At 51.8% G+C, this 16384-nt stretch overlaps 2 protein-coding genes across 2 annotated transcripts in view; both read right to left on the reverse strand.

Annotated features, from left to right (window-relative positions):
- The window catches only part of LOC123345376 (C-type lectin domain family 2 member B-like), a 41031-nt gene extending 24998 nt beyond the window's left edge, over positions 1–16033 (reverse strand). The window contains exon 1 of the mRNA XM_044982175.1: positions 15978–16033. The gene's annotated coding sequence lies outside the window, so the exon portion shown is untranslated. The remainder of the gene's footprint in view (positions 1–15977) is intronic.
- LOC123345375 (C-type lectin domain family 2 member D-like) lies at positions 5442–12696 on the reverse strand. Its single transcript, XM_044982173.1, has 5 exons — positions 12529–12696; positions 11088–11204; positions 9996–10207; positions 8703–8806; positions 5442–7128 (listed from the first exon to the last, which is right to left on the reverse strand). The coding sequence occupies exons 1-5, from the start codon at positions 12560–12562 to the stop codon at positions 6990–6992; spliced, it is 606 nt and encodes a 201-aa protein (XP_044838108.1). The 5' UTR covers positions 12563–12696; the 3' UTR covers positions 5442–6989.
- Positions 16034–16384: the final 351 nt, after the last annotated feature.

Below are 16384 nucleotides of genomic sequence, written 5' to 3' on the forward strand. Positions count from 1 at the left end.
GGAGAGGGAAGTAGCCGAGGGACATTTTCCAATAGCTCTCTGGAGTGCGGTAAGTATTAATGACCTGAATCTCTTTACAGGAGCCTGATCATTTTTTACCCAGAACTTGGAGTGTTTGTGTCTTGATCCCAGCGATCACCCGCAGCCGGGGGCTGTCAGATAATTAGAGCCCTGTGAATATTTTTAAATATTTTGTTTTATGTGGAGGGAATTGTGTGAAGTTTTGTTTTATTTACATGGTGGTAGCCGGGGGTCAGGTCACCTGGGGGAGGTGTGGAAGCAGGGGGAGGCCCTGGGCTGGGCCAGGCCAGGCTGGACAAGGGAAGGGGTCCGGCTGCTCAGCAAGGGAAAGTTTGGAGAGTGAGCCTGCCCTGCACTCACCCTTCAGCAGCAGCTCCTGCCCTATAGGGCCGATCCCAGCCCCCCAGCCCACCCCCATACCTGAGCGGTGATGTGACCCCGTGCGCCAGGTCATGAGTCAGGAGTGGAGAGCCAGGCCCAGCCTTGTGAGACTGGCGCTGCCACTGCAGGGTGAGTTTTTTACCACGGTGTCTCGTATTTTGTGAATTTCTCGGGGCTCTCCAGATAATTATTTATCCCCAGTGGAACAGCTTCTCCAGGAGGGACTGAGGGACCCCGCTCAGTGGTTACAGCACGTTCCTCAGAGAGGGAACATGGGTTCAAGTCTTTGCTTCTCTCCATGGGTTTGAGTCTTGATCTCCCACATCCTGGGTGGATGCTCTAACCACTAGACACCGCCATCTTGTTCTCAAAAAAAGGACTGACCCGGCCTAGGTGCCTAACTCCAGGAGAAGATGCACGGCTGTGAATTGCAAGTGGAAGGAGGCACCTAGTCCCAGCCTTCTCCTCAGCATTTCCGACTCGCTACCTTAGGCAGCCCCCTTCCTCGCACGCTGGCTTGTGTGAATCCCTTTCTTAGGGGCCCCGTGAATTGTTTAGGGAGTCAGGGTGCCACACTCTGGGGTGGCAGGGCACTGCAATGCTCGGCCTCTGTTCCCCTTTTGCACCTACCTCTAGGGACTGTGTTTTCAAACTCTCCCCACAACCACAAGGGCTAGAAACCTTCACTGAGAAACCCTAATGAAAGCGGTGAGTCTCCTCTAATCACAGGACTCCAGGAGCTGGGGATTTAAGGAAAGCACCAAATATCATGAGAGGCAGCAACACAGGCTTACCCTTGCTGTAGTCAGAGTGACTCTAATTACCATGTGTTGTTTACCTTGTATGAATGGCCAGGAACCCATGGTGTCAGGTGCTGTACAAACACAGATCTTTGTGGCAGAGGCCAGCTTGTTGTTTTCAGTAAGGGTCGTTCTAAAGTATTTATATCGCCCCCATCATGTTAATATCTGAGCACCTCGTATTCAGCTTCACAACATCCCCTGTGATAGGGCAGGGTGATTATCCACAATGTGCAGAGAGGCATTGAACTGTGGTCGCTGAAGCGAGGGCTCTAACCACTGGGCCACCCTCCTTTTCTTATGCTAGCTGTGTCTAAACTGACTCTTCTCCTCCCTTTGCTTTCCAGAGCCAAGGGGCCGCTATGGTGTGTGGGCCTCACTGGTGTTGCTTGCTACTTTCTTTGCTGTACTTTGTCTGCTGGACACGCGGGGGAGACGGACCAATAACCCATTATGGTTGTGAAGAGGAAGGGATCTCCGACTCAGCAAACTCACCCGTTTGCGTGGCGGCCTGTGTCTCGCAGCAGCACGAGGCTGGAACCCAATGGAGAGGCTGGTGAGGGGATCCCATTGAATGGAGAGGTGGTACAACCCTGGGAACTGAGCTGGCTGCACCAACACAGCCAAAAGGCAGCACTTTAATAGCGTTGAATGGCCAAGGTGCAGACGCCGCCTGTGGGTGTTGGGTGGCTAAGATCATCACACTAGCCGGTGGTTTGAGTCTGGATGTGGCTTCTCCTCATGTAAGGCCAGGGATGCCCTTGTGTTCAATGCACCAGGCTGGGACTTGGGAGACCTGGCTTTAAGTCCTGGCTCTTCCACAGACTCCGTCTGACTTCGAGTGAGTAACTGGGGGGGAGGGATAGCTCAGTGGTTTGCACATTGGCCTGCTAAACCCAGGGTTGTGAGTTCAATCCTTGAGGGGGCCACTTAAGGATCTGGGGCAAAAATCAGTACTTGGTTTTGCTAGTGAAGGCAGGGGGCTGGACTCGATGACCTCCTCTTGGGGTCCGTTCTAGGAGCTAGGTATATCTCAATATATTTTAACTCAGGGCTGTATAGTCAGCTCAGAGTGTGGGGCTGGGTGTTAGTTCAAAGGATCATGGAGCTACTGAACTGGGAGCCAAGCTCTTCTGAAAATCTGGCCTTCCACTGTCCCATGCCTTAGTTTCCCCATCTTTAAAATGAGACACTCCTCTGTGTAGATTATAAGCACTTTAGGGGAGGGACTGAGAGTGCAGGTGTGTCCCCAAAGAGGAGCCCTCCACAACAACTTGAACATTCTAGTAATTCAATGCCAGGAAGCAGGCTTTGGGCATCCATGATTTTTCTTGCTTGCATCCTGTCTTTGAATTTTTTAATAAAAATATCCATGCTGCAATTGTAGCCTTAATCATGAGTTAATGTGATTTTAATTGTTTTAAAGTGGTTTTATTATTGTATTTCTCTGTGCCTCTCTCCCCTTTCCTTCTGTCTGTGGGGAAAATATTTATTTAGACTACAAGCAGAGGGAGTGTCTCATTTATCTTTGCACAAGGGGACACTGATCTCTGCTGAGTTTTTTTTTTTTTTTTTTAACCCATTGTGAACCTTCCTGGCTTCTTCAGACGCTCCAACTTGCAGTGGAGAGAGTATTGGCTTCAGCTCTCCAGGGGTCTCAAATGCAAACCTCTCCCTTGGGTTTGGTCTGCCCCGCCCCCTTTTTTTTTGGTTCATGGCAGAATATTGGACTAGCCTTGCTGGGCTAGTATCCTAATGCCAAATAGCTAAAATCACCCTAATTGGCCTCTCAGAGTTGGTAAGACAACTCCCACCTTTTCATGAGGCGTGTGTGTGTGTGTGATCTCCTCAATATATGTTCCAGCATCCAAAGAAGTGGACTGTAGCCCACGAAAGCTTATGCTCAAATAAATTTGTTAATCTCTAAACTGTCATAAGTGCTCCTGTTCTTTTTGCGGATACAGACTAACACGGGTGCTACTCTGAAACCTTTAGCAGAGGGAGATCAAATGTCTCCTGGCCACTAGGTGTCAGTATTACACGCTTTCAGTCTGTTATGCCAGGGTAAAGCAGAGTCTCCTCTGGCTGTTATTGGAAAGCAAGTCCTAACACCAGGGTGTAAAGTGACAAACTTAATTCACACACCCCATCCCCAGTGCTAGATGCCCAGGGCTGCTCTGCACGAGCCTGCCCCGCTGCCATTCCCTCTAGGGGGAGTCTCACTTGCTCATGCCAGAACCAAATGCAGTTTGGGTTATAGCATGTCCTTACCAGAGCACCCCCTTGCAAGCCCCTCAGCATCCCAGCTGGGCTTCTCCCCCCCTACCTTGCTCTCCAGCTGGGCCACTTACCAAACTTCTCCCCCTTCTGGGGCACAGCTCACCCAAAGCCAGCACAAAGCAACAAAAACTTAACCTCTTCTCTGGGAAATTGAGTTCAGCCTCAGATCTGCTCTCTCTGCCTGCAGGTGAGCAGGACTCTTCCTTTTAAGTGTCTCCCTCCAGCTGTCTCCGTTCAAGCTGATTGGGTCTTCTTCTTTACCCCCTTCCAACCCCTTCTGTCCCAGTGCACAGTCCCCAGAGGCTAGGAAATCAGCATCAAACTTGTCATATTGCAGTCATTCAAATAACCCCTGGTATAAGTCTTATCAACCAATTAATTACCCCAGTTGACACATTAATTCTTTCTGCCACACTGTTGTCTTCAGTGGGGTCACAGATCAGTCATGTGTTTTTTATTACACCCCTCTCCAGGGGAGCTGGGCTACCAGGAATCTGGTGGGGAGAAGAGAGACAGACTGCCCTGGGACTGGGGGATCTGCATATCTAGCTTCTGTGCATGGCTGCCAGATGATAGGCCAACACCAGCACATCTCTCTGTGGAGCCCCCCCCGAAGCAAGGGAGCAAACCCCACTGCAGACAGATGAGCTGGGCCCCACTCCAGGCAGGAAGCCGCAGCACTGTCTTCCCTCACCAGCTGTTCTCTACAAAGGAAGGATGGGCTGTGCCCGAAGTTAACCAGCAGGAGAACACTGGCTAATCAGTGCTGGCCCGAAGGCAAGCAGATAGAAAACAGGCTTCACACACAACAGCAAAGGCTGACCCACAAGAAGCCGGCTTCATCGCAGCTGCCAGGGATAGGTGTTGACTTCTGCTCCCACTGGTGGGTGCTTGACCACCCCCTCTGCCCTGGGCCCTACCCCCACTCCACCCCAACTCCTACCCCCACTCCTAACACAAAGTATTACTTTCAGAAATGCTGTTTTCCACCTGTCAAAAGTTGGCAGGCAGCCAGAAAGTGGAGAGAAGAATGAAAAAAAACTCCACCGTTCACGACATTTACAAAATTCTGAGAAAACAATTTCAGGGGGAAGCCTAATGTTTGATGATAAATTTAAACAACCAACAACTTCAAAACACTTTAAAATATGAAGTCACTGAAAATGACATTTCTTCAAAAAAAGTTAATGTTCAACTACGTCCTATTTTCTGACAAACTTTTCATTAGAAAATGTTCTGTTGTCTAAGTTAGGATGGAAGACAGATTAAATAAAACAAGAGGTACTGTCTTGTCTTAAACTTTATGGCTAACGACTATGAGCAAACAGAAGAAAAAATAAGGTGGTTTTTTTGTTTTTTGTTTTTTTTTACAGTTAGCTTATAGGACTCACAAAGTCATAGCAAACTTTATAAAACAGAAGGAGTGAGCAGCAAATCGTTAACTAGGTGACCAGTGAACACTCCATGGCATCACACAATTAATTTTCATTAGTTGTGAGACTTTATACATTTCAATTATTTAGATTCAGCCTCCCGTGGTCTGAACAGATGATGCAGATAGAAAATACCCAAACTAGGAAAATGTGCATCTTGTCCTCCACAAAAGTACTTGTAACTTGGCTTGCAAAGGAGTCCGAGGGGAATTAAACTCTTAAGCAACAGTTGCAAATGACCCTTCTAGCATCTAAAGACAATGTCTTAAGGTTTGACCACGTTGACCTTTGCACTTATCTAAGGCCATGTCTACACTGGCAAATTAAACTGCTCTAACTTGTTGGCTATGGGGTGTGAAAAAACCACACACCCCCTCAAGCGCAGCAAGTTTGAGTGTTTTAAAGTGCTAGTGTGGACAGGCTCAACGCGCCACGAGCCATGCTCGGAGCTTTTCCCCTCGTGGAGGTGGATTACCAGGAGCGCTGGGAGAGCTCTCAGTCAGCGCTCACGCACGACCGCCACTCACACATCAAAGCACTGCTGCGGGAGTGCTCCCACGACAGCGCTTTGGCCAAGTCTACACTAGAAAGTTCAAAGTTTCTTTCACAAAGTCAGGAAACACCTGCTGCGGATTTTGTGGTTTGTTTTGCTCACTGACTAAAAACTTGACACAGTGAGAGTCGAGCGCAATCAAAAGGGTTCTATTACACCTCAGCTTCTCTGCCACAAACTCGTAAAGAGGCCTCAATTAAAGTAAAAGGCATCTGCTCTGCCTATGAGTTTGTAGGCAAATTCCTGTCAGTGGAATGCAATGGTGACGCATTGCTACTACAGAGCACACAACCGGATGCCTTCTCACAAGGGCAAACACCGCTCCTAGGCATCTCCACAGCCTCTTCACAGGTGCCTCTAACTTTTCTGCTAGCTCACCTAGCTAGTTATCAACTTCTGGCATGCTTGGCCTTCCCTTTCCAGTCTCAATAAGCACAGCAAGGCCCTAACACTCTCAAGCATACAGACATTTCAATTTCCATTTTAACCTGCCTCTCATTTCTGGCCCTCCTTAATTATCTTCTTGGTTCCACAAAGCAGACTCTCCAGCAAAGATGTAGCAACTACATATTGATCTGGGGGACAACGCAACACAGTCGACCCTCTGAAGGAGGCAGCACTGAATGAGCGTCAACAAGGGCCCATTGGTGAGTTCCGATCCTGGTCCCACTTAGCCTTAACTCACAACTGTGTTGCTCAGGGTTGGGAGACAGCATGAGCGACCAGAGCCTGGTTCTGCAACAGTCGAAGAAAACCCACAGCCTGGCTGCTTGTCTCTTGCCGCAGCTTCCTTCCCTCGGGAGGATGTTGTGTGCGGCTGCCTCACATCCCTGCTTGCTGTGGATTGTCTTCGCCTGTTGCTGTTTACGATTGTCTCCGTCCGTTTTCAAGCAGTGCTGCCTTCCTGCTTGGCCGGCACAGCAGAGCTGAGGGTATGTCCACATTGCAATCACAGGGTTTGGTGGCCATTCATGCAGATATACGACATACACATGCTAATTTTAATGTAGCTCATACTGGAGCAATGAGGCCGCAGCAACACAGGCTGGAACCCTGGGTAAAGACCTTTGCCGCTGCACCTTCATTGCTTTAATCACGTACCCCCATTGCAGTGTAGACGCACCCTGACAGACAGCAGGGGGAGCTGGGAAGGGGTTTTAATCCATGTCTACAGTATGGGGACATGGCAGCAGACTACACTGGCATAACCCCAGAGCAGACACATCCTACAGTGGGGTTTCCCATCACTGTAGGAACACCGCCTTCCCAGTGACGGTAGCTAGGTCAACTTATCTGCGTCTACACTGGGGGTTACATCAGGCCAACTACAGCATTCAGGAGTTTTAAGCTTTACGTGTAGATCAAGTCTTAGTTACACAACCAGGTAGGAGAGGGCTATACAGGAGCCACAACACAGAGAAAATTAGAAGGGAGGCTTATTTAAAAAAAATAATAATCTTAATGAGCAATGTTTGGAGCGTCAGGCAGCTGGCCTTGAGGCGTTTTCCCAGCCTTCGCCCTTCAGTCCCCCGGCATCGCGTCCTCCCTTCGCATCCCGTCGGGTTTGCTGCAGATCCAGTAGCGCTTCGTGGAGCACCACGACGAAGTGGCAAAGCTGTCACTCAGGTACGCGCAGTCGCCTTCTCCTCTTACCGTAAACCTGCGACAGAGACGTCCGGGCGATAAGAGTCGGGCAGGGGCCAGGCATGTGCCCCTCGGATGGACCCATCCGGTGAAACCCCTCAGGATCGCCCCCTTCCTGCATCACTCATTCCACTCAATTACAGATCTCCAAGTCGCAATACTCCAACAACAACAACAAAACTTCAAAACCAGACTCCAACGAGAAACTGCAGAGTTGGAATTAATTTGCAAACTAGACACCATTAAATTAGGCTTCAATAAAGACTGGGAGTGGCTGGGTCATTACACAAACTGTTTCCCCAGGCTAATGTTTTCCCTCCTCTGCTACTCACACCTTCTTGTCAATGGCTGGAAATGGGCCATCCTGATTATCACTACAAAAGTTTTTTTCCTTCTGCTGCTGATAGCTCACCTTAATTAATTACCCTCGTTACAGTTGGTATGGCAACACCCATTTTTTCATATTCTCTGTGTGTGTGTGTGTGTGTATATATATATATATATATATATATTCCTACTGTATCTGCCACTGCATGCATCCGATGAAGTGGGTTTTAGCCCACGAAAGCTTATACTCAAATAAATTTGTTTGAGCCACAAGGACTCCTGTTCTTTTTGCTGATACAGACTAACACAGCTGCTACTCTGAAAAAAGACTAAAACGTTCATTTCCAGTAGGGTTCAGGAACGGTCCTTTGTCCACACTGGCAATGCAAGACACCTTTTATCATAGCTGGGTCACAAGCATGGTTATTTCTGCAGCATAGCTGTGACCTCAGGGATTGTCCTGCCAGATTCCTCACCAGCAGCCACTGGCATTAACTCAGCATGGGCCCTGGAGCCTCTCTTCCTACTTTTTTCACTAGGCAGGAGGAGGAAGGGCTAAGGTCCAGATTTTGAAAGTTATTTAGGCACTGCTGAGCAGAGGAGCAGTGCAAGGCCCAAGTGACTTAGAAGCCTGTGCAGTGGCAGATTAGCCACTGGGCCAATGAGACCCTTGCCTAGGGGTCCCTGCAAATTGGGGCACCACTGTGCCCTGCCCCACCTGCCCACCATTCCAGATGGGGAGCGGGGTCAGGGTGTGGGGGCTTCCCTCCACTCCTTAGCAGGAGCGCCAGGTGGGCGGAGTGAGGCAAGCCCCTGCGCCCTGACCCCATTTCCCCAGCAAGAGCGCTGGCGGGGCCGGGCAGGACTGCAGGGGGAAGGGGTGGGGAGGGGTCCCCACTTGCTCTGGCTCAGGGCCCCACAAAAACCTTAATCCGCCTCTGAGCCTAAGTCACATCTGAAAGTTATTTCGGCTTTGCAATGCTGAAGTACCTTTAAAATCTGGGCTTAAATCCCCACTGACCTTTTCAGAAAAATACCTGGGTCTCTCCTTTCCAGGTAAGAGGGTGGGAGCCTGTGGAAGGGCCATGCAGCCTGCTGATCTGCTAGGTCAGCAAGGGGGGATGAGCCCCAAAGACCGGGGGGAAATGTCACAAAGGAGAAAAGTAATCAGGGTTTTGGGAATAACTAATTTTTTTATCTGCCTGAATTCAGCCCTGTTCCCATTTGGAACCCAACAAAGTAACTAGCTAGAAAAGGACTCACAGGTTGTTGAACTGTTCGCCATTCACCCATCGCCAAGGCTGCGCCGTTTCTCGCTTCAGGCCAATCCAGAACTCAGAGACGCCTTTATATCGCATAATGAAGTCCTTAAAAAAGAAAAGCACATTATTCATTAATTAATAACGGTTAAGCTGTTTTCGGTCACCACTTCAAGGGGACCTGTTGCCTGAAACAAATCCATTTCCTAGTGTAGATGGTCCCTGAATCTGCAGAGAGTCTTAAACATTAGCTATGAACTGCACACTTCAGCTCCACCCGCGTTAACTCTGAAACCTAGTGATGTCTAACTCAACGTTAACTATTTTGCTGCTAAATGTTTTAATAGCGACATCCAGCTAACATGCTTACGCTGTTGGGCACAGTGGCAGGTATCTGGTGGGGGAGGACTGGAGCAGATATCTGGTGGGGGGGAACTGGGGTGGATACCACTTGTCTGCAAGACTCACACTTTAAGGCCAGAAGAAACTCTCTTGATTTTCTAGTCTGACCTCTGGCACATGACTGGCCACTGAACCTCGCCCAGGCACTCCTGTAATAGACCCGTAACCTCTGGCTGAGTTACTGAAGTCCTCAAATCATAATTTAAAGACTTCACGTTACAGAGAATCATACACTCTAGTTTAAACGTGCAAATGTCCCATGTTGCAGAGGAAGGCAAGAAGATCTGCAGGGTCTCTGCCAATCTGACCCACAAGGAAAATTCCTTCCCGACCCAATAGATAGTGATTATTTAGATCCTGAACAAGAGGGCAAGACCCACCAGCCAGACACCTGAGAACAAATTCTCGGTAGTAACTCTCAGCCTTCCCCATCTAGTGTCCTCAGAGACGGGCCCCAATAAATCTTAATCCAAGTCCAATTTTATTTAAAAACCCTTTGCAGATCACCATTAAGAACTAGGTAAGTCCCATCAATGGCTATTAGCCAAGATGGTCAGGGACGCAACCCCAGGCTCCAGAACTGGAGTCACTCCAGAACTGCCCTGTTCTGTACCCTACCCCATAAGCTCTGGTAAGGGCCACCATCCGAGACAGGATACCAGGCTAGATGCAACATTGGTCTGACGCAGTATGGCCATTCTAATGTTCTAATTAACATGGCTGGATTATTTTTAATATATGAATATTTGTATCTATCGGAGGTGAGAGTCCAGCTGCCAGAGCTTTTGTTCCAGCTGGTTTTCCCTCACAAGAGCACTAGGAGCAGCCCTGGGACAAGATCATACCAACACGCTCCCTGGTGCCTAGATCAGTTTTATTTTTTGTTTTTCCTTACCAGGTCTTTCTGGGTGTCGATCTCAGCCAGGGAGGCATTGAGTGAAGAGCAGAGGCTCTGGCTGGAGTCCCAGGTCCCCTCGGCATCAGAGAAATAATAGCATTTCCCTCTAAACCCGACCCAGCCATCCGGGCAGCAGGCAGCTGGGCATTTTGCATTTAGCTGGGCTGGGGCATAGACATGAGGCAGCTTGGATTCGGGTGGAGATTTCCCTGAAGTTAAGAGAGTAACAGTGATAAGAGACTGATCCCTTTGCTTTTTCGAAATTCAAGAGAGGAAGCTGATAAATGTGCCACCTTGTGTATCGTGGGTAGCACGTTTCTGTGCCAACGAATCAACTGGCATTGAAATGGGTCATGTACCAGGTGCAAGCCCAGATTTGCCCGTTTAAAGGTACTTTGGTTGTTTGCTCAGGGCTGACTTGTCCTCTGGTCTAGCACAGTTGCCAACCATCCTCTTCTGGCAGCCTTTCTGCGCAGCTGCCAGACATTTCAGAAGGTTTCAGGGCCAGATTTGCACAAGCTCTCAGCTCCCACTGACACACCAAAAGAAGCCGCTGGATTTTCAGAAGGGCTCAGCACGTTAGGTCCTGAACATCTGGCCTGGAGCATTTTAAAATCTGATTCCAGGAGTCTCCTAAGCCCTCCTGTGGAGTGACGGTCCCCACGAGCTGGGGAAACACTTTCAGGCAGACGGGCTGCTTTAAGCTGTGAAAGTATGAGAGGGGGGTAACCAAAGGGACCAGCAGAGGCGGCTGTAGGAAGCATCGCATACATGTAATTTCAAGCCAAACAGAGGTGACTGGTAACTGCAGCTGCTGGCTGGCGAGGAAGGGATGCGAATCACGAGTCACCTGGCTTCCCCGCACCCTGGGCTGCCAGCCCCGTCTCGCTCCCCTGCTCTGGGTGCCACCAAGCAGGGCTCGGCGGGAGCACTCGCTGCTGGTGCCTTTTGCAGGCATGTCCCTCTCACCCGTGCACCCTGACAGAAATCTGAGGGGGCATCTGACCCCACATGCCTCCCCCCTCACGTCACCTAGGAGAGAGCCCGTGGCTGGGGAATGAGAATGGGCAGTGATGGCCGACAACTCACCAGGCAAAAGTACGATGGGAACCACAACTATCACAACAACGGTTGTGAGTACAACACCCATGATCAGCAGGACTTTCCACCAAACAGCTGTCCTGTGTTTGAGGTGAGGCAGGTCACCTGAAAGAGAACAAAACCCGTTCATGGCACCAGATGGATTCAGCACCATCAGCATTTATGTTGCCAGAGACCACGTAGAATTCCATTAGCCGCCCCATCGCCAGGGCAACTGGCTTCCCAGGTGAGGAACAGATGGTGAAGTATTAATGCTGCTGAGAAAGTGCTCCTGGTACGGAGCCCCTCACAGTCTGACGCACAAAGGTCTGTGCTTCCACATTTAACACAAGGAATCAGGTTCACGTAGGGTTGCCAACCTCTCAGGATTGGCCTGGAGTCTTCCGGAATCAGCGTCAATCTCCCAGTGACTATTGAAGCAATCAGGGAGATTTTAATAGGATATTTGAAAAAAAAGTGACATTACATCATGGGTGGGGGAAGCCTCCCGGAAATCCCAAGGGGTCACTGACTTTGCAATTCCACAGCCTCTTCCTTCCAATGCTTGCAGCCCTCTGCCATCACAGAGCTTACTTGCACACCCACTAGGCAGTATCATCGCCACCACTTCACAGCTGGGGAAACCGAGGCAGAGAGAGAGGCGGCTTGCCCTGGATCACAATGAGCCAGCAGCAGATACATGACGCCGAGTCTTGTGCCTTAGCCACAAGACTTTCCTTCTGCCCCGTTTCCTTTTAGCTTCCCTAAGGCTCCTCATCTGACTGTTTCTCAAGTTAGTTCCATCCGGCCAAAATAATGAAACCACCAAAATTTCAGCAAAAAAAGGGAGCATTTTCCTTCCCTTCTCTCACACCCACAGGATCCTCAGAAAGCAGATGAGCCAGCTCCCAGTTTCGGGACTGCACTGCTCACTTTTTACCAATCTAGAACTGGTCCAATTAGGACCGAGAGTCAGGGCCCGACTCCGCCACAGACTCCGTATCACCTTTGGCAAATCACTTACATGCCTCTGAAACACTTTGTAATATTTAAGAAACCGACACTCCAGCAGGAGCGCCGGAACCTTCCCCGCCACACCTCTTCCCTGAGGCCCCGCCCCTTCCCCCCTTCCCCGAGCCCCCCCCGCCTCTTCCCCAAGGCCCCGCCCCCATTTGCTCCTCTTTCCCGCCTCCCCACCCTTGCTTGCTGCTTATTCCCCTCTCCCCCCTGCCCGGGCTGGGAGGAACTCGCCTGCAGAGCCGGGGCTGGGAGCTGCAGCCGCCCGAGGCAGGAGGCGGTGACCCCGGCTGAGTAGGGGCTGGCGCGGGTGATGACCCAGCACCTCCCCCACCAGCAGTAACCGGACTTTGCGGTCGAGAACCAGGCACCTGGATACCCTAAGTATAGATGTAGCTTCCAGACTGTTCCTATTCAGTCAAGCGTCAGTTACCTTTTCTTCCACTAAGCGGCTGCTCCGAATCCATGGGACCCACGCCTTGTGTCACCTCTCCTCTCTCACCGAGACAGATGAACACTGGGGTGCGAGCGCTGGGCTCTGACCAGTTCCTCTCTAGCGGCAGTTGGGTCGAATTTGGAGGCAGCAATCAACCGCAGAGATCCCAGCACTGGATGCTCTCCCCCTGGCAGCTACTGTACCGAACTGAAATCGGGAGACAAAAACAGTCCTGATTTTCAAGGGTTGGCTGGGTTTCTCTGCACCCCTAATTCCTTCTCTAGCCCTGCCCGCACATCCAGAGGCATTAGCAGTGTAACGAACAACCTCACATTTCCTCAGAACCCTGGATCTCCTGCCCGCCACTGGACTCCAAAGGGATTCAGAAAGTAAAACGGACAGGCAGAGATTACACACGGGGATTTATTCACCCACCACTGTAAAAGAAGAGAACTGCCCCTGTCCAAAGTGCAACTGAGGGGGGATTTTCCAGGAAGCCAGTTCCCATATGGAAATTTAACTGGAATGCCCCTCTCCTCTTCAGGAAAGTGACACAGAAAAGGCAACCATACGCAACCAGAGATGTATTTACAGTAGATTCATCTTAATAACAACCCTCACTACATTTTGCCTGGAACCAATACTGTCCAGTTGACTATAAAGGTAACTGGTCTGGCTATTGGCAACCGGCTGACTGCTTAAAAAAAAGGCTGGCATCCTCCAGACCCCCACTCTCCGGAGAAAGCCCCTGCTTGCAGGCAGGTTTGCGGGGCTGGAGCCAGAGAAATCATGTCCTAGCGAGTCCTTTCCTGGCTACAGCACCACAACTCTGACTTCCGCTTATCAGGCAGCTTCGGATAATGGCAACTTTCAGGCATCAACCAGCAGCTTGTGAACAAGCGGAATGTGCTGTACTGCTAATCTATGGCCTGTCTATATTAGGCAATTCGTAGCAGTGTAACTAACTCAGTTTTAACATTGATCTTCTAATTATACTAGTGTAGATTCCTAATGTAGATTTAAACCAGCTGAAGGAAGACCAACCACTGAAGGGCCGGGAGCAGAAGCGTGCTAAAAGTGAGGGGGCCACAGGCTCCCAAACCATTGCCCCACCCCCTGCCGTGCCCTCAAAGGCCCCGCCCCCACACCACCCCTTCTCCCCGAGCCCCTGCCCAGACATTGCCTATTCTCATGGAGGCCCTGCCCCTTCTCCCAAGACCCCACCCTAACCCCACAGCTTCCCGAGGCCTTGCACCTCCATCACCTTGTCTCCCCAAGAACATGCCCGCACTTCTGCTCCTCCCCCTATTACTTGCTCTTACAACCAGTAAAAGGGGGGGTATGGCCTCTGGGTCCCCTCCCCCCTTCCAGTGAATTTGTATCTACATTAGGTATTTGCCTCAGTGTAACTAGCTCAATTTTCAAAGTCAATTTAGTGTAACTATGGCATCCTCGTGGCCAAGATGGAGTCCGCTCTGCGGGCAGCTCCGGCCAAGAAAAGGCGCTTGCAGGAACGCCGCAGGGAAACTCCTGGAGTAAACACACCACACACCCAGAGCAGTCCAGTGAATACAGGAAAGGGAAATATTTATTTACAGAGGGATGAATGGGGAAAAACAGAGGGGAAGATGGTGGGTGGGGGGGGCGGTAAAACAGGGTTATATCCAACACGAGGCCCCACAGGCCCCGTGGTACCAGCGGGCTGACAGGCCAGGCACCGAGCAATGCATCTACGGAGAGTTCAGGTGATCTGGGCAAAGTTCCAGTCCAGTGGCGAGTCTTGGGTGCTCTCGGTCACCTTCGGCGGCAGTGAACTTTTCCCAACAAACCCCTCCGGTGCCCTCTTCTGCAGCTCTCTGCAAAGCCCCACAGAGCGACCCCCTCCCCACTTAACTAGCTAACAGCCTCCCTCCTTGTTCCCAACGCAAGGTCACAGGCTCCAGCGCTCATGGTCCCACACAGCTCTGGGCAGCAGGGATCCTGGGTCCAGCTTCGGTTTGTCCTTCTCGGGTGATTTCTCCCTGGCACGGTGCTCCTCCTGGCTCCTGTCCTGGGGCATCCCCGGTCGGCCGTTCTGCCCCTTCCAGGCTTCGGGCAGGTTCTCGGCTGCTTCGCTACGTGAGGGCCTGCTCGCTTGTAGCTCTCTTGTCCGGCGCTCCAGACACGCACATCCTGTCACTCCCCCTTTCCCCATCCCAGGGCAACCAGCTCTTCCACTGCCTCAGGACAAGGCCGTAAAGGGGCCAGGCTCTCTGAACCCCAATGGGGTTACATGAGTTACAGGGGTGCAGCTTAAAGGCGGCACCTTCACCCTAGCTCCCCATGCGCTTCACTGGGGTCAGCACTGACTGCCAAAGGAGAGTGCCCCCTGCTGAGCCCCCAGCCCCACTCCCTGCAGCACAGCGCCCCAGGGCTGCCCAGAGGATTGAGGGGGCCTGGGACAAAGCAATTTTGGGGGCCCCTTCCATAAAAATAGTTGCAACACTATAGAATACAATATTCTTGTGGGGGGTTGCCCCACTTGCCACCTCCCCCCGGGGCAGCCCTGCAGCGCCCCCTAGCGCCACACTGGTGCACTGGAATCTGTACTCACTGCAAGGGGACAGCGCCCCCTGCTGAGCCCCCAGCCCCACTCCCTGCAGCACAGCGCCCCCTAGCGCCGTGCTGACACTGACTGCAAGGGGAGAGCGCCCCCTCCCGATCCCCAGCCGCGAGTACAGGGGAGAGGCAAGGAAGGAAACAGTGAAGTGAGCCCAGGAGTTACTTGCTTGGGAGCGGGGTGCAGGGAGGAAGGTCCTGCCTTGTGCTTTCCCTTGAAAGTTGATTCTCGAATGTGAAGGCCAAGCGTTCACACACGGAGCAGCTAATCCGGAGCAGTGGTGCCAGAGTAAAGTTATTCCGCGGGGAGACAATCCCTAGGGAAACAATCATCTGGGCAGTGACACGCAGTTTTCCACCCTGACACGCGTGGGGTCCATCCTGTAACACCTGGAGCCCCGCCCCTCTCTGGTGCCAGCCCCGCCTGCCCAATGCCAAGCTAAGGGCCTCCAATCCCGTGTCCCAACTCCATGCAAACAACAGTCACGGCTGCAGACAATCCCCCCTTCACCCCCCCCCCCCCCGGCGCCACAGTTCAATGCAACTCCCGCAGCCTCAGCCCCCACCCCCCGAGCAAGCAGGCTCAGCTCCTGAGGCAGCGGGAGAAATGCAATCCCCCCCACCACCACATACACACAAGGCAGCAGAGGGGAAGCAGCCCCCCCTCCCCCGGCCCTTCCTCACATACACCCCCCCACACACACACACCCCAGGTGAGTGCTGCTAAGCACTGAGACAGCAACATGCGGGGTTGCATTCGGACCCCAATGCAATAACCTCACCCGCCAGGGCGCTGTGGGGGGGGGGGGCAGCCTTTGCAGGAGCAACACAAACAAACAGATACACACCCACCCCTTCGATGGCAGATCAGAAGCCGAAAGCGAAAGCCGGGGCTACGCACTTTATCCAGCTGCGATGTAAACAGCCCCGCTCCACCGAGATCCCCGCCCCCTTTGCCGAGAGCTCGGTTCACACCCTCCAGCCCAAGGCTTGAAGCGACTCCCCTGCTCTCAAACTAGAATCTTTTCTAGCCAAGCCCCCCCCCCCCCTGCAGCTTCTGCAAAAGTCCCCGCTTTTATTTTCTCCTGAGGGGGGTCAGCTGCCTAGCTTGTGTCCAGCTCCTTGCACACAACAAAGGCCCTTGCAGCCTCCCTTCCCACCATCCCGCTCTGTTGCACGTACCCCCCCCGCAACTGCCACCTCCCTCCCACATGCCAGGGGCTCTGTGTGCTCCCCACATCTCCATGACCCCTAG

Source organism: Mauremys mutica, chromosome 12 (assembly GCF_020497125.1).
Source record: "Mauremys mutica isolate MM-2020 ecotype Southern chromosome 12, ASM2049712v1, whole genome shotgun sequence".
Lineage (NCBI taxonomy): Eukaryota > Metazoa > Chordata > Testudines > Geoemydidae > Mauremys > Mauremys mutica.